At 33.6% G+C, this 27,819-nt stretch overlaps 1 protein-coding gene across 4 annotated transcripts in view; it reads left to right on the forward strand.

Moving 5' to 3' along the window:
• Nucleotides 1-27,819, forward strand: part of pod1 (coronin pod1) — a 70,340-nt gene that overhangs the window by 26,050 nt on the left and 16,471 nt on the right. For 2 of the 4 annotated variants that reach the window (XM_068348431.1, XM_068348432.1), the window contains exons 9-24: nucleotides 3,575-3,721; nucleotides 4,735-4,890; nucleotides 8,707-8,874; nucleotides 9,261-9,377; nucleotides 10,305-10,469; nucleotides 11,852-11,990; nucleotides 12,205-12,318; nucleotides 13,934-14,104; nucleotides 14,637-14,743; nucleotides 15,059-15,187; nucleotides 16,561-16,751; nucleotides 17,421-17,559; nucleotides 18,021-18,110; nucleotides 19,001-19,117; nucleotides 21,265-21,400; nucleotides 22,330-22,466. In XM_068348431.1, the coding sequence (XP_068204532.1) occupies nucleotides 3,575-3,721; nucleotides 4,735-4,890; nucleotides 8,707-8,874; nucleotides 9,261-9,377; nucleotides 10,305-10,469; nucleotides 11,852-11,990; nucleotides 12,205-12,318; nucleotides 13,934-14,104; nucleotides 14,637-14,743; nucleotides 15,059-15,187; nucleotides 16,561-16,751; nucleotides 17,421-17,559; nucleotides 18,021-18,110; nucleotides 19,001-19,117; nucleotides 21,265-21,400; nucleotides 22,330-22,466 (2,223 nt within the window). Of the gene's footprint in view, nucleotides 1-3,574; nucleotides 3,722-4,734; nucleotides 4,891-8,706; nucleotides 8,879-9,260; nucleotides 9,378-10,304; nucleotides 10,470-11,851; nucleotides 11,991-12,204; nucleotides 12,319-13,933; nucleotides 14,105-14,636; nucleotides 14,744-15,058; nucleotides 15,188-16,560; nucleotides 16,752-17,420; nucleotides 17,560-18,020; nucleotides 18,111-19,000; nucleotides 19,118-21,264; nucleotides 21,401-22,329; nucleotides 22,467-27,819 lie in introns of all 4 variants that reach the window. The other 2 variants (XM_068348433.1, XM_068348435.1) reach the window with 2 other exon arrangements.

Genomic DNA, 27,819 nt, shown 5'->3' on the forward strand with positions numbered 1-27,819 from the left:
TTGGAGGCAGTTAGCTATTGCTTTGCATACCTTTCCTTTAGTGCAGTCTTAGCTAGGTTGAGATATTCATTCAAATTAGATCTACACAATGAGGACAACGAATAACTAATAATAATGGGTGTCCGTGCCTGGAATGCAAATCAAAGTAGGGTTTATTTTATCCATAAATAACTTGTCCTAAATTTAATACAATTTCTTGAGAAATGAATTGCAGAAGACATATCTGATAAGTATCGTAATGTAGTTTTACACTTTAACAACTGTAAGCCTCGAGAAATAAATCATAGAAAAAGGGTTGAGACGAAGGTCTTAGTCATGATGAGAAGTCATGTAGAAAATGTTCAAGGTTGAGGAGAGGATATTACTCATTCCTTATCTAACTCCAGGAAGCCAACTGCACATGCCACTGCTCTGCAAAGCAATGGAAGCATCTTTGCTTTGGATGTGATCTCATACAAAATGTTCCACATCGATTAGTTTCTACTTCCCAGTGTTAATGTCAGTAACGAAGATAGTTATCTTTTCATTCCATGAACATTTAAATTAATCTTATGGCCACATGTACAACCTTATTCATTTATTTGATAATTAGGGTAGTTCCATTTTTAGTTCTAAAAAATTATCAGTAACCTATATCTGGTTATACATTCTTACACATGAAGCATTTACATGCATGATACTTTGCTCAGTATTAGAATAAAAATGTTTTATTTTAATCTCAAATATTTTGTAGGGAAGCTTTGGTTTTTAGTAGAGAATTAATTTTACCTTAGAAATTGGACACATTTTCTCTTGTCTTTGTCTTTATAACCATGACTAGTCCTCTTCCTCATAGGTCTGGAACTCTATCTAGGCATTAATAGGCCTTTTGGATACTGTTCCAAGAAACAAGAACAGATCAGATAAGTATAATACAATAGGCTGTTACAGAACAGAAGTTTCCTTGCAAGTACTGAGCATTACGGCACATGTTAAAACAAAGTACACTTCAGTACATCTCCAGTTGACATTTTTTTCCTGCATTATGATACAAATATCGTAGCTGCCAATGTGGAATTAAAGAGGTCAGATGTTGGACAGAAATCTGACCAGCGTTGTTCCATACTTAATTTCTTAAAAAACAAGACAGGTTTTACATACAAACTTATTACATGCATATGCAAATATTCTTGGTCTTTAAATGTCCCCATATATGAAACTGTTTGATAAAACAATTCAGTTATAGCAAGGCATGTACACCAGTTAGGTTTTCAGGTACCCATCAATCACCTGCCATACATGAGTTACTTTTCATTTGGGTATTATTGAAGTTTCATCGCATTCCCATCTCTCGTTTATCTATGAATTGCTATTTAGGAGAGAGGACAGAGCAACTGAATGCCCCACATATTGACTGAAACTCGAAAAATACTGAAGAATATTTGGGGGGCTACTTTGTCAGGAGTTTAGTCTATGGTAAGTCTGAGATTACGGTTGGTCTGGAGTTTAGGTCATCTCAGCTTATGGGTGTTTTTATGAGTGATGAAAAGTTTCTTTAGAGTGTACAGTAAAGTAATATGCTTTTATTTGTAAGTAGAAGTTTCAAGAAAACAAGAATATATACCTTATCATCATCATCTCCTCCTACGGCTATTGACAAGAAGGGTTTCAATTAGATTTCTCCAGTCGTCTCTATCTTAAGTTTTTAAATCAATACTTTTCTATTCATCATCTACTTCACACTTCATAGCCCACAGCCATGTAGGCCTGGGACTTTTGACTCTTCTAGTGCCTTGTGGAGCCAGTTAAAAGTTTGTAGCCAAGTTAAAAGGTAAGGCGGATGATTGATGGACAATTAAGGCTCCAGATGACTGGTGCACTGTACTGGATCTGATCTTGTGTTTTAAACAGAGTACATTTTCTTGGGACATAGAAACCTCAAATGTGGACGAGCATGAGTGGTAGGATTGTAATGAAGCAAATAGGATTTTTTCTTGATAAGACTGAATTTCTTACTGGGCAGTATAGGTTTTATGACTTACTACTTCAAATTAATTGGACTTTTTTTTTTTTTTTTTTTTTTTTTTTTTTTTTTTTTAAAAAAGAAAAAGTCTGATTCAGAAACTGGGACTTGGAGAATGAAGGCTTTCTGTGCAGATTGGTACAGTATGCGCTTGACCCATTGCTGTGATTTAGACACAGCATTTATTTGGATTTGGCTATGCGTTTAGGGAAAATTTGAGCCATAGCTTTCATCCATCCAAAAATGAACCTTATACCTTAATCCAGTTGCATGTCTGGGAATGATTTTCTTAGCTTGATATTAATTTCTTTCTAACTTAAAGTCCATAGCTTTTAGAAAACATGGCTGAAGATGAATAACCATTATGCTTGGACTTGTAATTCCAAATTGTGCCAGTTACAAATTATCATTTTTTTTAAATTTCAGACATCATTTTACTTCAGTTATCTTTTGTCTACTGGCTTCATGGATAAACCTCCACAGAATTTAGTGTATAGAAAGACTGACTAACCCAGACCTTTGAAAGGATTTCACAAATTGGAATAAAGGTGCTCGTTTTAAAACTAAATCAATTCTGTTTTGTAAGTAAGGGCAGCACATATGTGGCAGCTTGACATTGGTAGGTTATTAGCTAAAGACCTTTAGATGTTGGGTCACCTTGTTGCTTTGAAGAGGTTGGCCAGTTTCTTGAGAAGAGCTATTCATCTTGTAACCATGGTCATTAATAAGAAAATTAAGGAATGAATGATTTGAAGTTCTATGACATTGAAGGTCATTGACGTTAATATCATTTATTATAAATAAAGACTAAAGGAATATTCAATTAAAACCAGAAAAGTGAATATATTATAAAGGTTAAATAGCATTCAGAAGACCTGCTTCTGAAATAAATTTATAAATGCTGCTAGCATTTTACGACAAATCATGTCCAAGGGCCTTAACAAGGATGAACCTGCCATCCTCACCTTGAGCCTCAGATATCTATTTCTTTCTGTGCTATAAATTAGGCATTTAGTCAACAAATGCCTCACTGTCAAGGGTATGAAGGAAATGGAGATAGAGGGGAAAATGTAATTTTTATAACTCATGTGTATGGAAAGAATTGGGAAAAAGCTGGTTTTCCATGATTCCCTACAATACAGGACACACATCACATTGAAAAGCAGAAATGTTTATTGGGAGAATTCTCTTCAGATGCAAGAATTGTTTATAATTAATTCAACCCTAGCTGTTGAGAAATCCTTGTATTATTATTATTATTATTATTATTATTATTATTATTATTATTATTATTACTACTACTTGCTAAGATACAACCCTAGTTGGTAAAGCAGGATGCTATAAGCCCAGGGGCTCCAACAGGGAAAATAGTCCAGTAAGGAAAGTAGATAAGAGATGTAATTAACAATTAAAATATTTTAAGAACAGTCACAACATTAAAGTAAATATTTCATATAAACTATATTTGACCTACTTGTAACTACTCACTTATTGTAGTACATCTCCTATGTATTATTATATTATTATGGTCACTGAATTGTTCAGGCTAAAACCAATTAATTTTTTCTTCAGACATACAGAGAGTTCCATGCTGACATATTTCCTGACACGCCTGGGTACGAGCCTTCGTCGACGATATCCCAGTGGCTTGGCGGTGCTAACATACCTGTTAAGAATATATCTCTTGATCCAGCAAAGAGACCGAACTCCAAGTTCCAGGTAATGCACAACGGTAGAAAAGTTCTGTGACTAAGTTTATAAGGCGCATGAAAGAATTGGAAATCAAGATACTGTATACCATTTTTTTTTATGAATATATTTTGTTTGAATTTTATGGATTTGAAAGTATAGATATTTGCACAGTTGTTTATCACTGCATATTTTGTTTGAATTCTACTGATTTGAAAGTATAGATATTTGCACAGTTGTTTATCACTGCATATTTTGTTTGAATTCTACTGATTTGAAAGTATAGATATTTGCACAGTTGTTTATCACTGCATATTTTGTTTGAATTCTACTGATGTGAAAGTATAGATATTTGTACAGTTGTTTATCACTGCATATTTTGTTTGAATTCTACTGATTTGAAAGTATAGATATTTGCACAGTTTGTTATCACAGCATATTTTGTTTGAATTCTACTGATTTGAAAGTTTAGATATTTGCTGTATACCATTTTTTTTATGAATACTGTATATTGTTTGAATTATACTGATTTAAAAGTACAGATATTTGCTATGTAGTTTGTTATTAGAGAACTAAGGATTATTTCCATTGTTTTTTTTTATATGTTATGTTATGTTAAGGCCAAGGTTTGGGTGGATGGATGGAGTGAAGAAGCTCTGGGTGATAGGAGGATAGATGTGAGAGAGTCAAGAGAGCGTGCTAGAAATAGGAATGAATGGTGAGCGATTGTGACGCAGTTCCGGTAGGCCCTGCTGCTGCCTCCGATGCCTTAGATGACCGCGTAGGTAGCAGCAGTAGGGGATTCAGCATTATGAAGCTTCATCTGTGGTGGATAACGGGGGAGGGTGGGCTGTGGCACCCTAGCAGTACCAGCTGAACTCGGTTGAGTCCCTTGTTAGGCTGGGAGGAACGTAGAGAGTAGAGGTCCCCGTTTTTTGTTTTTGTTTCATTTATTGATGTCGGCTACCCCCCAAAATTGGGGGAAGTGTCTTGGTATATGTATGTATATATGTATGATTAATATTAATCCATTTCTCTCAAAGATCCACCGAGGTCCGTTAAGTAAGCGCGAAGAATCCAAAGTTTCCGATGCTGACACACCTGTCCCGGCACCGAGGTCCCGGATATCCAATGGCACGGAATGCAAACCTGTGAGTGAAGTGAGACCTACGCTATCAAAACCAATGGTTGCGGTTAAGGTAGGGCAAAGATTTTAATGGCTTTAATATCTCTTAGTAGTGCTTTAGATTCTTTTGTGTGTTTCTCTGAGGATTTTTGCATTTTTTATGATAATGGTGGTGGTTTTGATTGATGGTTTCCCTGGTATTTGCTTCTATTAACGTTAGTAGAAATGGATGTTTCGGTGTAGTGATATGCTGGATAACAGAACTGTTGTACTTGTTCTGTGGCACAAGGTGAAGATGCCTTACAGTTAACTATTAGATCTGTTTAAAAATTTTTTTTTTGGCCCGTGTATCTTGTAGTGAAAAAGATTGTAATACTGGTAGGTGTGTTGATGTAACGATACTTACCCATCCAAATAAAAATGTGAGGTTCTGTGAATTTGTGAAGAGCCACTTCTCTCAACTTCCGTTTTCGTCGTTTCCTTCTATTGTTGGAGCCAGTGGATATCGAAAGGAATCTACCTACCACAAAGATGAAATGTGCGAAGTAGAATTAAGGAAGTTATGTCTTGTGGTAATAAGGTTTTTCTTTATGATTTCTTATTGAATAGTACTTGTGCTTTTTTTTTATTCTCATCCAATGTTTTGATTTTGTTAACTGTTTTCATGATAAGAGCTCATGAGCAATTTTTTTTTTTTTATTGTTAAGTGAAACAAGCTATTGTTCGGATCGTCTTGGAAATTATTACTGTTGCGTTATTATTACAGTTTGGTTACTAGTTGTTTCAGTTATATACATAGAATTAGTTATTGGAAAGATTGGATTTTAAAGCATTTTTATGGCTAAAAGCAATGAAACAAGTTAGGTCAACAAATGATTTCGCTGGTCAATGCATGTATGGAATCTTCAAATCTGCCATAAAGCAGATCAGTCTGCAAGAGGAGTTAAACCACTATTTTTCTCCATTTTCCTTAATTTGGCTGTAGAGTAGCTGGGTTTTTTGGAGTCGGAATTTGGCTTTATAATTAAGTAGGAGTTGGTTTTCTTTAGTCTAGTTAGGCTAGGGTTGATTTATTTTTTATGTAGCCTATATTTTATGCAAAGCATGACTAACAAAGGAAAGGAAAGCTATTGCTAATGTATGTGTTCTGTTGGATCAGATTTAAGAAGAAATGACTCCTATGAGATTTGAAATGTCATCTTTACCTTCTTTGCAATTCAAAATGTTATGTAACTGTTCATGAATTCTTTTCACATTGTATATCTTAATCAAAATGTCTGTACTGGATAAATGTAAGGTTATGTTTTTGTATTTGTACTTAAGTGAGTTTATATGGGCAAACAGGATTATAACAATAGTGCTTGTCCGTGAGACCAAAGTTCTTTCGACTTCTTTTTTCTCTATAATGTTGAGGCTGTTTTAGTGACATGTATATGAAGGTGCGCTATACCTTTTTTGGGCTTTTATATTAAAGTTGTGACTCGCTGGTAGGTAGGCAGGCTTTTACTTGGGTCCTGTGGTAGCAACAGAACACAGGTTTCCTGGTATGGCCGAGGTTCCATCTCTGTAAAGCCATAAGTTTGTCGTCATCTTAACAACTTTCGTATATCCGTTATGGCATTCTCTATGCAATAGACTCGTCTGCATTATTATTTACCCCCACCCTAACTAAAGGGGTAAATACATCCTTTGCTACATGAGCTGCTTAAAGCAGTGCGAAGCTTCAAACCTGTGGTATTCCCTGTTTGGTCTAAAGCAGGAGGGCATAGAATTGTATACAAAATTCAGATTGCCTAAGTGTTACTTCTACTGTCAGCACAGTATTTGTGTCGGTTAATATATTTTTATCATATGCCTTTAAAAGAAGGGTGTCTGATGCTTAATCTCAAGAAGCCTTTATTATCTCTGCCAGCGAAGATGGAAGGATGTTATATTTTTGTCCTGTTTGTGTGTTTGTTTGTGAATAGCTTCGTGGTCAATTTTAATCATCAAGATATGAAACTTGCAGGGATTAACTGTCATGCAAAAAATGGAATTGCTTTAATTTTGGAAGGTCAAGGTCAAAGGTCAAGGTCATGGTTAAGCAAAATACCCAATTCACGTAATCCGCCATTAGTTTGGACTTCGTTGTCACAGAGACTTCAAACTTGGTTCATATTTGAGTGTATGAAAATCCACACCAATTAATACATGTTAAGGTCAAAAGTCAAGGTTGAGAAATAAGCTGCCGCGGCAGAGGTCTGCGCTCTACTGAGTGCCCCTCTAGTTTATGTAATTGGCCAGTTACAAGGTTCTTCATGGTTTGACCTTTCCCACTAAAGTCTAGATTCTAATAATGGAATTGTGGTTGCCTGTATATATTTTCTAATCTAAACTATTTTTACCAACTCAGTACAGTACATGCAATGAGAACTCTTGTCTCTTAAACCTATAATTCCTCGTAGCTCAAGGAACAAATGATCCTGGGAAATCGTGGATCTGCACTGCTCTACTGTGACATTTCCTCATTCATTACTTCTGGCTGACTGTCATTTATTTTGTATCTTTTTTGAGGAACCAAATTGTCTGGAACTATTTTGTGCTACAATTAAGGAATAATAAATAATGAATACAGTAACCAGTAATATATATACAAATCTATCTTAGAAGAATTGTATTTTTGAAAATTTTTCCAAGATCGACCTTTTAATTACTTTGGAAGTACCCGTCTGCTATCCTCTATTTGGTTTATTGCATACTGTAGGTCTACAGACATGAGTTTAAAGATTGAGGAGATTTGATGAGACAGCAGTATCTGACTACTGCTTTCCTTGTTTTCAACTTCTACTCAATACTTTAACTGTCAAAGTAGGATTGAAGGGCATAAGAAAAAAGTAATTGCTACTCAATAATTTTCATATGTTGAGTTGTTGTAAAACATCTTGTGGTTTTCAGCTCTTTGCTATGATGAAAATATGTATAGTTGCATATATTTTATCTCATTATATCTTTCTGGATGCTGTGGCAGAAGGGGATATAACTGACTTGAAGGGTTATAATTTTGGATTGGGTTTAAAGGCTATAGTACAGTAGTTGTATTTTATGCTAACTGGTCCGTCTGGTCTTGTATTTTTGGCTATTACTGAACTATCCTGAAAGTAGTTGCTGTTTAGTATTTTGGTTTTAACTAATCAACTTGAAAATAATTCTATGTTTAGAGTTCATATTGTTATTACTATTATCATTACTAGCTAAACTAAACCCCTAGTTGGGAAAAGCAGGATGCAATAAGCCCAAGGGCTCCAACAGGGAAGATAGCTAAGCCAGGAAAGGAAATAAGGAAACGTATAGAATAGTTTTCCTGAGTGTACCCTCAAACAAGAATATGTCCTGGGGGTACATCACTTTAAGAATCACAAAAACTTGGTTGTCCCATGGGGAATAATCTATTCGGAATTATGTGATATGTGAAAACAGTACATTATATTTTACTGTGTCGTTTAGTGTTTATATTTCTGTATGTGTAGTATTTAAAGTTTTAGGGCATATTTCTAATAATATTTAATAGCAGAATACAATCCAGTTTCCAATTGAGTGTTTGTTTTTAAACTATGTACTGTATTTTTGATCACTGATAAAAAGTATAAAGTAGTAGTTTAAAGATATTTGATGTTCTGTATCCATGTGTGATGGAATTGCATTTATATTTGCCTTGTTTCGACCTCACAAGTTAAAGTATAGAAACTGAAGATACTTTTGTGTCTTATGAAACCTTACGCCATGTTCTGGTCTGCTCTTGCAATTTTTATCTTATCCTTGTAGTTCTGTGTAGTTCCAGTTCCTTATATTTGCCGTCTAGTTTTTCCTTCCTTGTTCGATGGATTTTCAACTGTCCTTCCAAACGTTACAGCCAAGTTTCATGCCTGCCAAACCGAGCCCAACACCCAAACCAGCTCTACGTTCCAGCTTCCCCCTCCAAGAAAATAAAAATCTAACCAATGAAGATGATCCTTCTGCCGATACTCCCGTTAAGAAAAACTTGGCTCAACTTCGTAAAAACTTTGAGACAAACGAAGAGGCAAGTGACTGTAGTTGCATGCCTGTGTTTGGGACTCTCTTTCCGTCCCATTTGTTAATAGTTTTCCCTTAGAAGAATTTAGATATTTGACATTTTGGTTTTCTCCCCGTTGAGTAGAAGACAGAGGATAACGTATTGAAAGTTGCCTAATTTTTCCATGCATGCATTTAATTTTGTGAGCACTAAATGCTACCTCTGCATATATATCAGATTTTCAAGGAGATATAAGCTGTAATTATGTGCATGATACTGGAAATGAATTAGGAAGTGCAATTTTAAATGTACATAACCTGTGGTCTTTTGGTGTCACTTCATCTTCTTAAACTTGGTCTCGTGGCTTTTCCGTTTGTGTTAATTACTGTGAATATTATAATCCATGTATCCAGGAGACCGATGGGAATTTTGGTGGCAAATGTATAGAGACCGAAGAAGAGCCAACTAAGCTTCGAGGGATAAGCATATCGCAGCTTCGTAAAAATTACGAAGCGAAAGAAGAACCCAAGGTATGCATTTAGCGTCAAAATCTGCATTGTGCAGTGTTCGAAAATTATGATAAAACTGCACATTTATAGTCGGGGTTCAGCTCCTAGGATATTTTTTTCTTTTCTACTGATTATAAAAGTGTTGCATGCTGAAAGTCATACTTTTTATTTGTTTTATAGTTAGGAAATTCTTCTAACTGTACTTTTCGTTTATTGTACCGTGAATGTATGCATTAAACATACTTCTTAAAAGGAAAAGGAAAAGACTCAGTAGGCAGTATATAATGAGCTTATTATTTTCTTGTGTTGGCTTGTCACTTTTTTATTATGCTTTAGCAATTGTATGTTCCTTTTCTTTTGTTTTTTTTTAGTAGTAGCAGCTTTTGACTTGATGTCTGTCTGGATTCTCTATTGTTTATTTCAGTAGTCAGTAGTTTTCTTGCTTGCATTTTATTGAAACGACAGTTTTTCCTCCATCTAGTAAGTACCATTGTTACAGAATCACTATTGGGTGATAGATTGTGTATATCATTGATGTAAAAACTATCTTTTAAAGAACAAAGTACTGCAAGTGAAAAGAGTTTGAACTTTGAACTTGAACCAAAGTGTAAAATAGATGTCTTAATTTGATTTGATATACTTGCAAGTTGTTTTTAGTGTACAGTATTTCATCAGGTTATATTTAAATGTGTGGTTTTAATAATTAATTTTTTTCATGATTAAATTTATAAAGTTTTTTATCGCTAAATTATGTTTTTTTAACCATGATCAAACTTTATTTTGGGTAACGTCTTTATTCATGCTAGTATTAATAACTTCTGGGGATAATTTCAAAGTAATGTTATTTACCATATCAGGTATGGAAAAGTAGGCGTGAAGAATAGAAAATATGTATAGAATGTATCCATCTTTTGTACCCATTAGAATGATATTTATTAAACCATTTAGGAAGCTGTAGAAGAACCAGAAGAAGAAAACCCCTCCAAGTTGGCATCCATAAGAAAGGCGTTTGAAACTCGCTCGGTCTCTGTTGACGAGAAGATGGTGGAAAGGAGGAGAGAAGAAGTCAGACAGGAACAAACTATACAAGAGGAAGAGAAGGAGAATGTCAGTGTAAGTGATTGCACTAAATGGTAGTTATTTGAATTGATTGAGAATGTTGTGGTGGCCGATGTGGTAATGTCTCTGACTGGTGAACGCCCCACTGGGGTTCGAGTTTCACTTAAACTCGTTAGTTCCTTTGGCCGCTGCAACCTCAAAATCCTTATGATCTAAGAATGGGGGTTTGGGGGAGCTTATAGGTCTATCTGCTGAGTCATCAGCAGCCATTGCCATCCCTCCTTGGTCCTAGCTTGGGCAGAGAGGGGTCTTGGGCACTGAGCATAGGTAATATGGTCAGTCTCTAGGGCATTTCAGCTCAAAAGGGCAAAGGCGATGTTACCGTCCTTTGCCCTTCCATTCATGAGTGGCCTAACCTTTAATCTTGAAAATGGAAACGTTTTATATTTTCGATCGAAGTCATTCTGTTTCTTTGGGAAGAAGCAACTAAATCTAGAATCCTTATGATGAATAATAGATTCATGTAATAAAGAATGAACTAGTTCTCTATACTTGGGCTTCTAAATTTCTAACTCAGTTGTCATCTTTGAAATATCAAGAAGTGATGCTGGTAATGGTTGGGTAATGTCAGATATTTTACAATCCTTCAAATACATTTAGAGTGATTAATGCTTCATCTCATGAAAATTATTTCACCAGTAATTCTACCCTGAACTTTATACACTCTCAGTTGCTCATTTATAACTGTCTGACCCCATCATTGTTGAACCCTTAACCCTGTCAATCCCACTCCTCACCGAAGAATATAGCCCTTAAGCGCCAGGCCTTTTTTCAGAGAAATTTTACTTAGCTCATCCGAGCAAATAAACTATTTGAGCTCAGAATTTACAATCTTTGCTATTGTATAGACAAAAAAAAAAAATTAGATTTTACATTTTCTTTGACATTTTTATGTTCATGAATAATAATGAAGTAAATCCTGGACATTACTGGACATAAAATGCATCCAATGACATTCAGAGTTAACATTTTTTTAGACTTGGTAATATTGTTTGAATGATTTCTTACATTTGGAGTTCCAAACCTTTTTTGAGACTTAGTACTATACAGTAGTTTGAATTATTTCTTGCTTTAGGGTCTCCAAACAGTTTTTAAACTTAGTACTAAAGTATGAATGATTTCTTGCATTGGAATTTCCAGTCCAGTAATTTGAGCATTTTAAGTCAAGTGCCTGATTAAAGAATATGGTAATGATGAAACTATAGAGATTATTATCAACACCATGTAATGTGTGTTGACTTGACATACTGTACAGTTGTCACTTAGCATTCTCTGTGGTTAGGTAACAGATACACATAAATGTAGTAAATTTCAAGGCTGAGTGATTAGGCACCAATGGAGACTCTGCTTATGACTGGTTGGTACCTCTGTTTCAGGACCAGGTAACACTTCGGGAAAACAGCAATCGTGTCAGTGCTGCGGAAAGAAGAAAAACATTTGAGCAACGTATGGCAAGTGTAGAGGAAAAGCCAAGCTCTCCTACTCCTAAAAGAGCAAATGTTACGCGTTCCTTCCGTAAGTTAATCTTGGTGTTATTGGACTCAATTTACTAGTACAGTTTGATAAATCAAGTAGAATCTGAAACATATAAGTAGCTGTTCTTCAGGATCTTTTTTTCGTTTACTCTGTAATTATTAAGCTATTTTTTTATTTGAGAATTATTAGTTGCTGTTAAAGGCTTTTTTACACTGAAATTTTTATTATCTTGAAATTACGACTTGCGTTCCAGGTCGGGTATGCAAGTTCCGTCATTTAAAGGGGACGCCAGGACACAAGAGCACTTGCATAGAAAACCTGAGGGAACTCAGCCGCACAACACCAGGCGAATGCGATGGTCTTGCTGGTATGTTACAAAATAGGTTTTTTTTATTCTTATTGTTGAGGGCTTCATGAATGCATAGAATTGATCATTTGATGTATTTCACAAACACTTTATTTCACTTTCTTATTTCTTGTTAAAAACTGCTTAACCCTTGAAGCAAAAAGGTGTTGATACAAAAAAGAAAATCAATGTATTAGTGTAGCTATTGATACTAAATTTTTTTATTTTTTGGTCAAATAACTCATGATGCTCAGCTCTACTTTACTTAGTTGCTTAGTGCTACCAGGTGTGTAGGTTCTCAACCATTCTACCTCAATGTTGGAAGTTTTATTATTATAACATTTTTTTTATTGTTATGTACTAAAGCTACGTAAGTAAGACGACTGTGGGGTGCAAAAAATGACTAAATGAACTACAAAAGTAATGTAACTGTGGAGTGCATAAAATGGCTAAATGAAACTACATAAGTAATGTGACTGTGGAGTACAAAAACTGGTCAAGTGAAGCTACAAAAGTAACTTGACTGTGGAGTGCAAAAAATGGCCAAATGAGGCTACAAAAGTAACATGACTGTGGAGTGCAAAAAATGACTAAATGAAGCTACAAAAGTAACATAACTGTGGATGGCAAAAATGGCTAAATGAAGCTACAAAAGTAACATGACTGTGGAGGGCAAAAATGGCTAAATAAATCTACATAAGTAACGTGATTAGAGTGCAAAAAATGTCCAAATGAACAAAATGCTGCTTGATCGCTTATTGTCTCGGTTGGGTTACAATTTGTGGTTACCCGCCGAAGGCGCTAGTTATTTACTATGCCTCTATTAGATCTCTATGGGCTTACTGTGTTGTCAAAACCGCATCAATATATCTACATAATATGACATGGTAATTAATATTACATTAGAAAATAAAGTACTGGTGTATCACTATGCAAGGTCATATATTACATCCACTCCCCAACAATCAAGCCTACCAGATTTTTCTCGCCTCACGCAAGGCGTGTCGGATAACGTCGTTCGGTGTGTTAGATTATACAGTACATTTTGATAATTGTACTGAGTAGAGAAGAGGCTATACTGTAAACTAAATTAATGTATATTTGGAATGAATTACCTTTCTTAAAATGAAATGGCAAACTGATCTAGATTTTCTGTTTGGTAATCATTCTTCAAAATCAAATGGATAATCTTTATATCAAATATAAACTGAATAATTGACTAGAAGAGTTGGAAGTCCTAGGCCTACATGGCTGAGGACTATGAAGCGTGAAGTGGGAGATGATGAATGGAGAAGTTTTGATTTAAAAGCACAATATAGAGACGACTGGCGAAATCTAACCTAGGCCCTGTGTCAATAGGGGTATTATTATTATTATTATTATTATTATTATTATTATTATTATTATTATTACTTGCTAAGCTACAACCCTAGCTGGAAAAGCAAGATGCTATAAGCCCAAAGGCTCCAACAGGGAAAATAGCCCAGTGAGGAAATGAAATAAGGAAATAAACTACAAGAGATATTTAAGAATAACAACATTAAAATAAATCTTTCATATATAAACTGTAAGAATTTTTAGCCCCTAATTCATTTTCACCTGTTGAACAACTGAGTTTTTCTTTTCATTCTTCCAGCCAACTCAGAGTTTGTCATATTGCCTTTGAGTGGTCCAGGTGGCAAGCTGTCTGTCATCAAACACAAAAAGCCCGGACGTCTTCCTGATGGTGTCATACCCTCGTTAATGAATACCTCCAATGTTATGGATTTCACTTTTGACCCTTTCAACGATCATACTTTGGCTGTGGGTGAGTGTTTCGACTTCAGATTTAAGGCTTCTGTGTTTTTATGTAACGATAAGTTTGTGTATGAACGACTTCAAATTCTCGTTCTTTATTAGGATTAGGATTTCAGCTTGGCTGGATTTATACTCATATTAAAGAATAAGGGTTTGCACAGTTAAGAAAATTAAAAATTACTTTTGAAGATTTGTGATGTTACGCATAGATTATAAATATTTTTCATGGTTTATTGAAATACAATAGTTTTCTTAATAGACCATAGATTAACTAAATTTTGGAAGGTCAAGGTCACAGTCAAGCAAAATGTCCAATTCTTGTACTCATCCTTAAGTTTGGACATCATTGTCACAGACACTTCATACTTGGTTTATATATGATTGTATGAAAATCCATGCCAATTAATACATGTTAAGGTCAAGGTCAAGGTCGAGAAATAAGGTGCCGCGGCGGAGGTCTGCGCTCTACTGAGTGCCCCTCTAGTTTCAATAAAAATTTCACATGAAAGGACTATTTTTCTCATAGTGCTTCATTTTAACAGCTTGTGATGATGGGAAAATCAATCTTTGGCACATACCTGAAGGAGGGTTGAGTCAGCCGACTAATCAGCCCAATGAAACTTTCATGGATGTGGGATCTTCAGACAAGGTATGTCATTGAAACGTGTCTAAAATTCTCCTTGAATCCAGTGAGGCTTAAGATGTCTTTGATGATCAACTTGAAATTTAACAGAAATATTATGAAAAATTATAGAAGTACTAATACTGTACATACATACATATGTTATAAATCTATTTATGTATTTATATAGTTTTGAAGATTGGTGTACATTATATTGCAGTTAAATACAAAGGCAAAGATTATCGATAACTATTTTTTTATTACTCTTTTTCTGTTTAGAAAGCTAAGGTAAGTGCTGTTTCTGCATTTCTGTTAAAGACTAAATTCTATATTGTATTTCAGGTTACTATTCTCAAATGGCATCCATTAGCTGCCGGTGTGTTAGCAGCGGCAACCGGAGATCTCAACATCAAAATATGGGACATACACAGACAAAGTGTAGCGCTTGTACTTACGGGGCATCCGGATCAGGTAAAATAAACATAAAGTACAAGTTCCTTCAGTGGGTTACCCATTTAATAAAAAACATTTGTTGGAAGGTCAAAGTTTGATATTTTTACAGCTACAGATATCACCCAAAGATTAAGATAATCCAGGAATAACACATTAGATGATGTTGGAAAGGGAAGGTTTGTAGCTGAGAGGAAAGGATCGCTTCACTCAAAGATTCAAATAATCCAGGAATAACACATTAAACAATGTTGGAAAGAGAAGGTTTGTTGCAGAGTGTTGGATCACTTCACTCAAAGATTCGAATAATCCAGGAATAACACATTGAACGATGTTGGAAAGGGAAGGTTTGTAGCCGAGAGTGTTGGATCACTTCACTCATAGATTCAAATAATCCAGGGATAACACATTTGACTATGTTGAAAAGAGAAGGTTTGTAGCTGAGATGGATGGATCGTTAGCAGTTAATTATGAATAGTCTTCATGTGATATGGAACTAATTTCAGTAAGACCCAGGCTGAGGACTGAAACTTGAATTAGGAGATAATGAATGGAGAGGTATTGATTTAAAAGCTCAAGATAGAGACGACTAGCGAAATCTAACCGAGGCCCTTTGCGTCACTAAGAGTGGGAGGAGATGATGATGATATGGAACAATTAGCTTAGCTGCTGTTAATTGGCAATCTGAGACTAAGGAGGACTTAGTTAAAGGGTGCATTGCAGCCATAAGGGCCCATTATGATAATATTGTTAGTATATCAAACTTAGTGTATGGAATTTGCTTCAAAGCTGCACTGAGTTAATTGCAAAATGAAGAGGAGGCACAATTTGCTGGTATTACAGTTTTTGTAATCAAAGTTTGATATTGTGTTCCTCTGATCTTCATGTTTCTGAGATTTTTCAATTTGCCTGTCATGTATCGTACATGTATTATTTCTGTATTGTTCAGTGCGTCTTTTTGAGCTGCTACTCTGAATTGGTATTGTGTATTACAATGCAAAGGCTGTTACATGGACCTTGTAACTTGATATTTCATTCCACTAATTATTTTAGATTTGATGTTAAACTAATATTTGTTGTTAACTAAAAGCTGTATTATTATTTTCATTAATGAACTGATAAAAGGAGATCACAAAAAGTCATTGTATCCTTTTTTAACATATTTTCAATGACCTAATTATTTTAGATTTGATATTAAGTAACAGCTTTAGTTTTGCTCTCATTAGTAAACTGATAACACAAGATTACAAAAAGTCATTGTGTCCCTTTTTAACTGATATTCTCAATGGCCTAATTATTTTATTTTTAATAATGAGTAATAGCTTTAGTTTTGTTCTCATTAGTAAACTGATAATATAAGATCACAAAAAGTCATAATGTCCTTTTTTTAACAGATATTCTCAATGGCATGGAGTCCCTGTGGTCGTTACCTTGCTACCATGTGCCGCGACACCCACATACGTATCTATGAACCAAGGCATTCGTCTGAACCAATAAGTGAGGGAAACGGTCCTGTCGGAGTTCGTGGTGCTAGAATATTGTGGGCATTGAATGGAAAATATTTGGTAACTCTAGGCTTCAGCAAGTAAGTTTTTGATTTTTTTTTAAGCATATACTGTACTCAGTTCTTTGGGAAACCATCAACAGAAATGCATATTATTTACAAGCGTTAAATCACACACAATTTTAATTATTTGAAATCGTGGAAATATCTTTTTAAAGAAACTTTTGTACTTGTTACTACAAGAATTAGGGTTTCCTTGTTGGTTTTGCTATGTGGTTTTAAGGCTTATGTCGGTGAGTGTATCCGAAAAATGAAAGGAAATCTAAAACTAGAGGCCATTGTGGATACTGTAACACACACATATTTGTAAAGAAAGTCAGTACTCCCTCAGTGTCCACACTAATAAGGCTAAGGGGGCCACAAATACATCCAATGGACTATCAAAGTTATAGTGAATACATAACAATAACATTTAGAGATTGCAAACATCCACCAACAATTAGCAAGTCACAGTTATAGAAGTTAAATTTTCTTTAAAACCCTCACTTTTCATTTTATGTTTGTCTTGCTGACAAACAACCCCCCCCCCCAAAAAAAAAAATGTAAATATAACTTCTTTTGATATTGTTCAAATAATAATAATAAATTTTTTATATCATTGCTGTAAAGTATGTTTTCTTTATCTTTGTATTTGTTTGTTTTAAAGTGGAAATGTAGATTATGTTTTAACTTGTAGTATTTTATTTACAGGGTTTCAGAGAGGCAAATTAGTGTGTACAAGTCGACAGACTTAACGAAACCCGCCAACACTGTGGGCATAGACGTCAGTCCAGCCATGCTAATTCCTTTTTATGATCCTGATTCTTCTACTCTCTTCGCTACAGGAAAAGTATGTTTGGAAACAGAAATGCTTCACTTGTTTTGGCAAATGCACCGGCTGTTTTCCTCTTTGAGAGGCTTAAAAATTGTAGTTTAATCATTTTAACCTGAAAGAAAGAATACTAACTTACAAAGTAAATGTAAATATAAGTAAAACAAGTTTAAAACAGGAACATTGTGATATATTTTATGGTAATATGAAAATTCAGAATAGAATGACACCCCACCCGTATGAAATATTTGAGTGTAATGTATAAATGATATATGCAGTTTTATAATATTTATACAAATGTATCTAGATTTTTGTAATTAGTACCTTGGTCTCTCATCTCTTGAGTGTTTTGTTTATATTTTAGTACCCTATTAACTCAATGTATCTACTTAATGTAGCCCTTTTATTTTTAAGCTGAAGTCTTAAGTTAACAGGGATTAGTCTTATCAAATACTAAGTGATTCACCTTTACTTTTCAGGGTGATAGCACTATATATGCCTATGAAATTGGCAGTGATTTCCCACACCTTTTCCCTCTATCACATCATAAGTGTGGTAGTGTCCATCAGGTAAAGTTTTACTGCAGATTGTTTGTTCTGACTATTTCAAATTCATATTATTTATTTTTGTGTTAATGCCACTAATTTTGCTTTAAGGTTTATATATTTGATTATTATAAGTATACAATTTTTCCTTACTCATCTAGTGCTTTTGTTGAAAGTAATGGTGTGGAATTTAACATTAGACTTCAACGTAGCTTTTTAATCTATCCATGAGAGGAAAGAATGCAAAAGGACGCTTATATTAGCTGCTTCATTTTATTATAAATTGAGCCATGTTTGCCTTGATGTTAGTATTATGTAGATCATTATTATTATTATTATTATTATTATTATTATTATTATTATTATTACTACTACTTGCTAAGCTACAGCCCTAGTTGGAAGAGCAGAATACTGTCAGCCTGAGGGCTCCAACAAGGAAAATAGCCCAGTGAGGAAAGGAAACAAGGAAACTATAATTAATTAGATATTTGTTATTAGGAAGACTGTGGCCTCCATAAATATTTTAAATGCACTTACATTTATTCAGTCATTTCCATAATTTTTCATCAGATAAATATGTCAAAATTTATTTATGATTATGAGAAACATTTCATTGATGTAGAAGTTTGAATAATGTGCAAAATAGATTTTTGTTTCTCTAGAAAATGCAACTTTGTCATAAATTGTAACCTTTTGCATAGCCCTTTTGCTTATACTTCATCAGAATATATTGTGATTTTCCTAATATGTATTTCATGGTTAAACTGAATTTCTCATAAACAGATAAATATTGTTTACCTTTGAATATTAATTTGAAAAGTCTTTAATTCAATTAGGGAATGATTTAATTAGGATTTATGAGTTAAGAAAGCAGTCAAGTTTTATTCTACAGTGTTTGTTTTCTTTTATAACAGGGCTTGGTGATGCTTCCAAAACAATTGTGTGATGTGAGGCAGGTGGAGTTTTGTAAAGCTATGCGACTCACCTCGTCTGTTTTAGAGCCTCTCTCCTTCACGGTGCCTAGAGTTAAGGTAAGAAACGTCCCCTACACTTTTTAAGACTTTTGGTTTTTATGTTACACTTTATTATTATTATTATTATTATTATTATTATTATTATTATTATTATTATATTTCTTTGTAATGTTGTCTTCTCCAATGCCGGTTTTCTCAGCGTGTTATTGTTTATTGAGGAATTCCTTTATTCATTCAGAAATATGTGAAGTAAAATATTTAAAATGAACCATGTCAGATTCCAAAGATGATTCAGAGAGAAATGATTTAGTGATGTACAAAGCTGCCAGTAATGATTTTGGTAGTCTCTAAAAGATTTTTTTTCAAACATTTCTTCAAAAATATAAGAATTGTTGAAACTTACCAGATATCTTGTGGATATGAGATGTTTGAAATGAATCTGTGGCCGACATTCACAGCCATTTGTTCTAAGGGTTTACATGGCACCTTCATTCAATTTCAGTGACCTAAAGTTTCATCTCATGGATTTTAATTATTATCGACAATTTTAGCTATGATTATATGTGGTTATTGTTCGAACATTAGTGCATCGAGTGACAATACTCAAAGTTATCATGCATAGGTATACGAATCATGCTAAACCCTCTAGTCATGGAACTGATACAAAATCTAGTGGCAGTCAAAGCGTGGCATTCTTGAAGTGTTTAACCATCTGAAGATCCATTGAAGCACTTGGTGTCACTCATTCATTTTACCATATAGAAAACTTATTCCTCCTTAGTCATCGTTCTAATATAATTTTGATTTTCTTTCTATCCGTATTGTATTGTTAGTTACTCCACAAAGCCTGATGCTTGATGTCATTGCTCCCTCATCAAAATTCATGAACCTGACGACGATTTTATCACGGCTGGGATCATCCGTGTTAATTGTACGGAAAATTCTTCAGTTCTGTAGTGATGTTACCAATGAATCTGGCTTTAAATATTAGTCATATGGTATTCTAACACTATCATAGAGAAATGTAATTCATCTTAATTAGTGAAAACAATGATGGTGATGAGTGATGAAGACTTTTTTTTTTTTTTTTCTTTTTAAAACTTTGTTTTTTTTCATTACTTTTGGTCAAATTGCATTATAACACACATGGAAATAAAATTAATGTACTCCTCTATGCAAAGAAACAAATTATTTTTATTTAAAGAATATTCTATTTTTGATAATTTTTCATTTAAAGAGCAGGTTTACAATTTTACTGTTAAAGTATTATTTCTCCGTTTTTACTTTTTCATTTTTTTAATTATTTTTAATCTGACTGTACAATTATGAAATGCAATTATCTTTGTGAAAATATTCACAAACTAGGTCAAGGTGTTTATTTTAATGTAAGTAACACTATTAACTAAATTTAAAGATAAATTAATGAGCCAGGCATTGGAGAAAATTCATAAACATTAAGTGTCAAATTTGTAAGAGTAAAATATAAATATATTCAGAGATATACATTTACTTCATGTAGAAAAATAATCAGGAAACAAGGTACCACCAAGTAAAGATTTAAGTGATAAATATGTAGTCTTATTTCATCAACCAAACTACTGTATAGAACATTTGCCATATTATTATTATTATTATTATTACTTGCTAAGCTACAACCCTAGTTGGAAAAGCAGAATGCTATAAGCCCAGGGGCCCCAACAGGGAAAATAGCCCAGTGAGGAAAGGAAAGAAGGAAAATAAAATATTTTAAGAAGAGTAACAACATTAAAACAAATATTTCCTATATAAACTATAAAAACTTTAACAAAACAAGAAGAGAAATCAGATAGAATAGTGTGCCCGAGTGTACCCTCATCTTCCACACTCTTGGGTTAGAGATCTCTTACTTGAGGGTACACTCGGGCACACTATTTTATCTTGTTTCTCTTCCTCTTGTTATTTTGTTTTTATAGTTTATATATGAAAGCTTTATTTTAATGTTATTATTGGTCTTCAATTTCTCTTGTTGTTTACCTTATTTCCTTTTCTCACTGGGCTGTTGTTATTGTTCTCTAATTTCTCTTGTAGTTTTCTTTTTTCCTTTCGTCATTGGGATATTTTCCCTTTTGGAGCCCTTGACCGTATAGCCTCCTGCTTTTCCAACTAGGGTTGTAGCTTCGCAAGTAATAATAAAAATGTTAATAATGGGTCTTTTATATTTTCAGACTGAGCTATTCCAAGATGACCTTTTCCCCCCAACATTTGTAAGTTGGGAGCCAGTCATGACAGCCGCTGAATGGCTGGGTGATACCAACCGTCCCCCTCGTACATTATCCTTGAAACCCTCTGATATGGTGAGCTGTAAGTATCGCCGTTCCTTTGTGTTACTGTATTGTCGTTTTTCCGTCAACTATCTATTTATTTACCAAGGCACTTCCCCCAATTTTGGGGGGTAGCCAACATCAAACAATTTAGCAAAAGGGGAACTTTCCTCTCTCTGCTCCTCCCAGCCTGACTAGGGAGTCTGCTGAGTTTGGCTAGTACAGGAGATGTTACTGTTATACCTTGATGTTTGTACAGGAAATGTTACCGTGGTATCTTGAAGCATTTTAATTAGCTCGTGTGTAGGGTCCGTGTGGTCTAGGTAATTATCTATTAGATTGGAAATTATATTTTAGTTCTAAATATAAGAACACAAAATTGTACAGGAAATGTTACCGTGGTACCTTGAAGCATTTTAATTAGCTCGTGTGTAGGGCTCGTGTGATCTAGGTAATTATCTATTAGATTGGAAATTATGTTTTAGTTTTAAATAAAATAACACAAAATCTTGGAATCACACTTTTTGGAATATTCATTTAATGCTCTCAAATCATTTTGAATGTAGAATACCGTATTATTTTATATTCTCATTAGTTTCTGTTATAATTTATGATTTTCAAAAGTTAATAGCATTTAGAAATATAAACTTTTATTATAGCAAATCCTGTTATAATATATTTAATTGAAATTGTGTGTGATATGAAGGTTCCGTCATCTGAAGTTCTGTGGGACAGATTTTGTTATAATGATGTGGATTGTAGAATTAAAATATTTCTGTATTTTGTGTTGATCATCAAACTAGATTGATTAGCCTTATAAAGATTACTGAATCTTCATACTTATAAAGTTATGTATATTTTCCTTTAGAACTAAGAAATTAAGGTTGCACATTTTAAGTCTACATATTTAGTATGATTACTAATGGTGAGTTGAATATGCTGCACACTGTTAATGAAAACTCCTTCCAGTGTCTGAAAGTCGTGAGCAGCAGTCCCCTGTATCCTCTCAGTCGAATAGTGGCGGACCCCACACACACATACGTCATGAAACCCCTCCGTTTTTGAAGGGAATGGTGCCTACAGAAGTCCGACAAACTCAGCACAAGGTTTGACTTAATTTAGTTTTTATAATTATATCCGAAATGGGATTCTGAAGGAATTCAATAACATGCGTTGACTGTTAATAGGCATCGCACATATGGTGTTGTTTTGCATGCTTAACTTGGCACTTATGTTCACTGTGTATAACTTGGTTTTTATTTTTTGATGTACATAGGAGTATATGTTGATAACATTCCCGTAAGACACATTCAATTTGAAATACAGGCAAAGGAACATGTTTAATAATTCCGTGAAGATCTTGGCTAGTTCTTTTTCTTAACATTTTCCTAAGTAAATATACTTTTTTTCAGTGTTCTATTATCTTTCTCTGGGCCCTTACATTTTCCTAAGTAAATATACTTTCGTTTTTCACTGTTCTATTAATGAAAAGCTGAGTCAAACCCTAAAGCGCTTTCTTTTCCTACCATGCTCTTTAAAGTTTATCGTCGTACTGTAATTATCAAGTACAACACAATACATGGTACTTACATAACATAATGTAGTGATAAATCCCTTGATGTTTTGTTTTCTTATCTTGATATTGTGTATTATTTGTGTTTTATCATTGTTAACATTCCATTTAAGATATTACATATTTTAAAAGCATGTTTGGAAGTGGAGAACATACTATATGTTAGTGTACTGTGGATTTAGTTCTTTGAAGCATCTTTAGTCAAGGTTGCAAAGTTTTTCATAGTTTAAAACAGATTTGGGAAAAGCCTGATTTATTAGATCATTTTAGGTTTTTAGCTGGGCTTTACCGGTAATTTTTTTTTCCTACCCTTGATCAAAGTCTTAACCAAAAGTAATCGGGCTGTTGTTAGAAAATGCAAAAATTAACAAAAAATAAGAGCAGTTGTTGGAAAATATTAAACTTAACTAAAAATAAAAGGGCTGTTGTTAAAAAATATAAAACTTAACGAAAAATATAAGGGCTGTTGTTGGAAATTACAAAACTTAACGAAAAATAAGAGGGCTGTTGTTGTAAAATACAAAACTCAATGAGAAATTAGAAGGTTATTGGAGATTACAAAAATTAATGAAAAATTAGAGGGCTGTCGTTGGAAATTACAAAACGTAATACAGTAAAAACAAAATACGAGGGCTGTAGTTGGGAAATACAAAACTTTATGAAAATAAGAGGGTTGTTGTTGGAAAATACAAAAATTAATGAAAAATAAGAGAGCTGTTGTTGGAAAATACAAAAATGTATGAAAAATAAGAGGGCTGTTGTTGGAAAATACAAACCTCAATGAAAAATAAGAGAGCTGTAGTAGGAAAATACAAAACTTAATAAAAAAAATAAGAGGGTTGTTGTTGGAAAAGACAAAAATTAATGAAAAATAAGAGGGCTGTCATTGGAAAATACAAAACATAACAAGAAATAAGATGGCCGTTGTTGGAAAATGCAAAACATACAGTTTTAGAACTTGCAATAAAGTTATGGCCAATAAATATATAAATTATTTCATTTATGCTTCGGCAGGACCGAGTTCCATATATGATTTATTGTCATTGTCGGAGTTGTTGACTAAAGTGAGCTCCCTTTAAAGCTTAAACTTGATACGAATAGAAAATGTCATATAACAATTCTATTTGTTGAAACTCATTTCATCTTTGGTCCTTAAACAGCATTGATTATGACCCTCTAGTAAATATGTTACAGTGTTTGTTTGAGATTTTCAAGAGCCATCGGTTGAAATTAACTTCCGACTGTTATTACAATATTGCAATACACTCACATCTACTCATCTCAGCTATTTCAGTCAAGGGCTACCTATCATCATCATCTCCTACGCCTATTGACGCAAAGGTCCTCAGTTGGATTTTGTCAGTTGTCTCTATCTTGAGCTTTTAAATCAATGCTTCTCCATTCATCATCCCCTACTTCAGACTACATAGTCCTCAGTCATGTAGACCTGGGTCATCCAACTCTTCTAGTGCCTTGTGGAGCCCAGTTGAAAGTTCGGTGAACTAATCTCTCTACCTATTATCAGTTTTTATAAATTGTATATGTATATTTTTCAGTAAATTTCATTTTAGGATATTAGTTATTGCAAAACTGTTTTGTATTTAGTTTTCTAAATACACTAGATCTTGTGATGTTTTATCCTTTCTGGTGTATGTTCCCCTGTGAAATTCTCACTGTTCCCTTATGGAATTCTCACTTCACTTATAAGCATCATACACTCATCCCTTCCTTCGTATAATACACCCTCCTTATCCATGTGTCATTGGCCCCTGGCCGCCCTCAAATTGAATATTCCATGGATATTAGGCAATGTTAACCTGAATGGAGGGCAAGATAAAATTTGTTTAAAAATACAGTACCTGTTGTGATGTGTGTATAGTGCAGAGACAAATGCAGTATAGTACTGTAATATTTATGCGGAAAGAGCTCAAGTGTACCCTCAAGCAAGAGAACTCTAACCCTAGACAGTGGCTCTGTTTTTTAAGGCCACATAATTTAATCATTCTTTATCACATATCGGTGAACATCCAGATATGATTTTAAAAAATGGTACCCGTGAAGTTGCGGAAGGTGAATTCATAGATAAGGAGGGCGTATTGTACTACTAAATTTCACCCGTTCCTTCTCATCTCAAACTGTGCAGTCATATGGTATCTCTTATCCCAGTTTTCCATAAGTAGACCGTGCACTGTTGTGTTTTTGTTGTCTGTTATACATGCCAAGAGATATTTTGCCTTTTTTTATTTGTGTACCTAACATTTCCACTTGACTTGATTTCGTTGTAAGCAATGCTTATAATTTTAGTCATTTTATTTCTATCATTAACTTCAGTTTCAAGTGTAAAGGTGTTTTACTAAGTTTTATCAAATTATTGTCAGAAATTGTTTATTTGATCACAATTCTCTGTAAAAAAAGATATATTCTTTAATTTTTTTTTTTTTAATTTATAGAATGTTAGTGAAAGAAAGGTAATTTTTCAGGTATTAAGATTTTTTTTTTCAAATCACACTCATATTTAAACAAACTCTCCAGATGTATTGAATATCAAGGTCTGAATGTGTATGCATGTGTTTGAGAAAGAGAGAAAAAAAAGTTTTTCTTATAACTTTTTAAGTTTAAAAGGTAAAATCTTTTTCAGACAATTTACTCAAACTAACATCATGTTTTTAGTTTCCTTAATACTACTCTATTTTTTAAGCTATGATTGATAAACATCATGTTAAGAATCAATGCAAATTCTCACTACCACAAAGTCATAATCTAACCTTGCATCAGTGTGGAAAATTTCAGGGTTTTTTCCCAAAGTTTAGTAGTCAAAAACAGATTTTAATTCTTCATTCAGTTATTATTATTATTAGTTTTAACCCTTTTACCCCCAAAGGACGTACTGGTACTTTTCGCAAAAGCCATCCCTTTACCCCCATGGACGTACCGGTACGTCCTTGCAAAAAAGTGCTATAAAAATTATTTTTTTCATATTTATGATAATTTTTTGAGAACATTCAGGCATTTTCCAAGAGAATGAGACCAATCTGACCTCTCTATGACAAAAATTAAGGCTGTTAGAGCAATTTTAAAAAAATATACTGCAAAATGTGCTGGGAAAAAAATAACCCATGGGGGTTAAGGGTTGGAAATTTCCAAATAGCCTGGGGGTTAAAGGGTTAATATTAATACTAGCTAAGGTACAACCGTAGTTGGAAAAGAAAGATGGTTTGAGTTCAAAGGCTCCAAGAGGGAAAATAGCCCAATGAGGAAAGGAAATGAAATAAATGAATGATATGAGAAATAATGAACAACTAAAATATTCAAGTTAAGAACTGGTTTGGCTTCATCTCTTGAAAACATTTTTTGATATTGTGTGTTTTGAATATAAGCCTATATGATTTTCTATTTTGTTTTGTTTAGAAATTTTAATGTTACACTTAAAAATATTTTTAAGTAAGAATAATTAAATTAACGTTTATTTAGGATGGTTTTTATTTGCAATTGATATCAGTGTCTAGTCAATATACACTTTAAGTTTCTGATATGTTTTAGGTTTGTAACTTTGCCTTTTTTTCACTTCAAACATGTTAAATATAGCATTAAGGGATTAAAGCTAGTGCTTGAGGAAAGCATACTGTATTTCCATTGAGAAAGACTGTATTAACAGCTGTAGAAAGACTGTATTAACAGCTGTATTGTGATAACTTTTGGGTACTTTAACAATTTTATTTGACACATTGATTAGACGTGTAGCCTGAAGATTTCTTTATGTAGCTGCTAGGTATTATAAAGTTCATTTTAAATATTTTAAGATTTTCTTTTTACATTAGACCTAAAGATCTTGGAGGCCCAAAGAAGTCTTAAGTATTTAAGGTACCCAGTCATATGTAAACTTATTCACAATCCATAGATATTTATATTAAAATATTTGTTTTTTAAAGGTTGTAGATAGATAATATTTTTAAAATTTCAATCTACATATCAGATATGTTAATGAAAGTTATCTGATAAAAGTTGATCATTGTAATATGCCTTTGATCTCAACATATTTCAAATAGTTATTATTATTGTTCATGGGGGCTTTTAAATCCCCTTTTAAAAAGTAATTGTATTTCTTGGAAAGGCGATGTTAACTTAAGTAATTTAGGAAAATAGTTGCTCAGGTACACACAAACACTCAACTTAATGTCTGCTATGCTCAGTGTCTGTTTATAAAAATGGAGACTGGAAAAAGACAGCATATTCTCATTTTCCCAAATATCCTTTGGCATCTTGATGATGATTGCTCTCTCTCCCCAGCTTGCTAGCTACTTCTGGGTACTCTAAAGTCACTATCGTCTTGTTAAGCTACTGAGGTTCAGACTGTGCAGCATCTCCCCAAGTCATTTTCTTATAGCTTGTTTTGAATTGTCTGCAACCAGATTTGTTTAGCCTTGCAAATATAAATATGCAAATTTCAAAAAGTAACTACCTAGAGTTTGTATAGATGAGATTAATTAAAGCACTATGAAGCAAGTCAAGCTAGGTTATCTTATTTTCTTAGTCGGAAATTGTTCGTTTTATTACCCGAGATGTCTTTAATTTCTTCACGTAAATTTGCTTCCCATGTAAACTTGAGACGTCATTCTTAGATATGCTTAAACAATTCAGATTGATCAGTTATGACTACAATATACTTATTTTTCTTGAAAGTTATGTTCTTATTGGTTTATTTTGTCACAGGGACATGAAATATAGAAGTAATTTTCACCTAATGTAAGGATTTTTCTAATCAAGGAAAGGAAAATTCGATATAAAATCTTTACCATATTTTAATTGGAGATTGGAATATATAAAGTCTCATATTATATATAAATATGGTTAGTAATTATTTAGTTATAAATATGGCTAGTATTATT

The sequence above is a fragment of the Palaemon carinicauda genome, chromosome 24, assembly GCF_036898095.1.
Source record: "Palaemon carinicauda isolate YSFRI2023 chromosome 24, ASM3689809v2, whole genome shotgun sequence".
NCBI classification, from domain to species: Eukaryota; Metazoa; Arthropoda; class Malacostraca; order Decapoda; family Palaemonidae; genus Palaemon; species Palaemon carinicauda.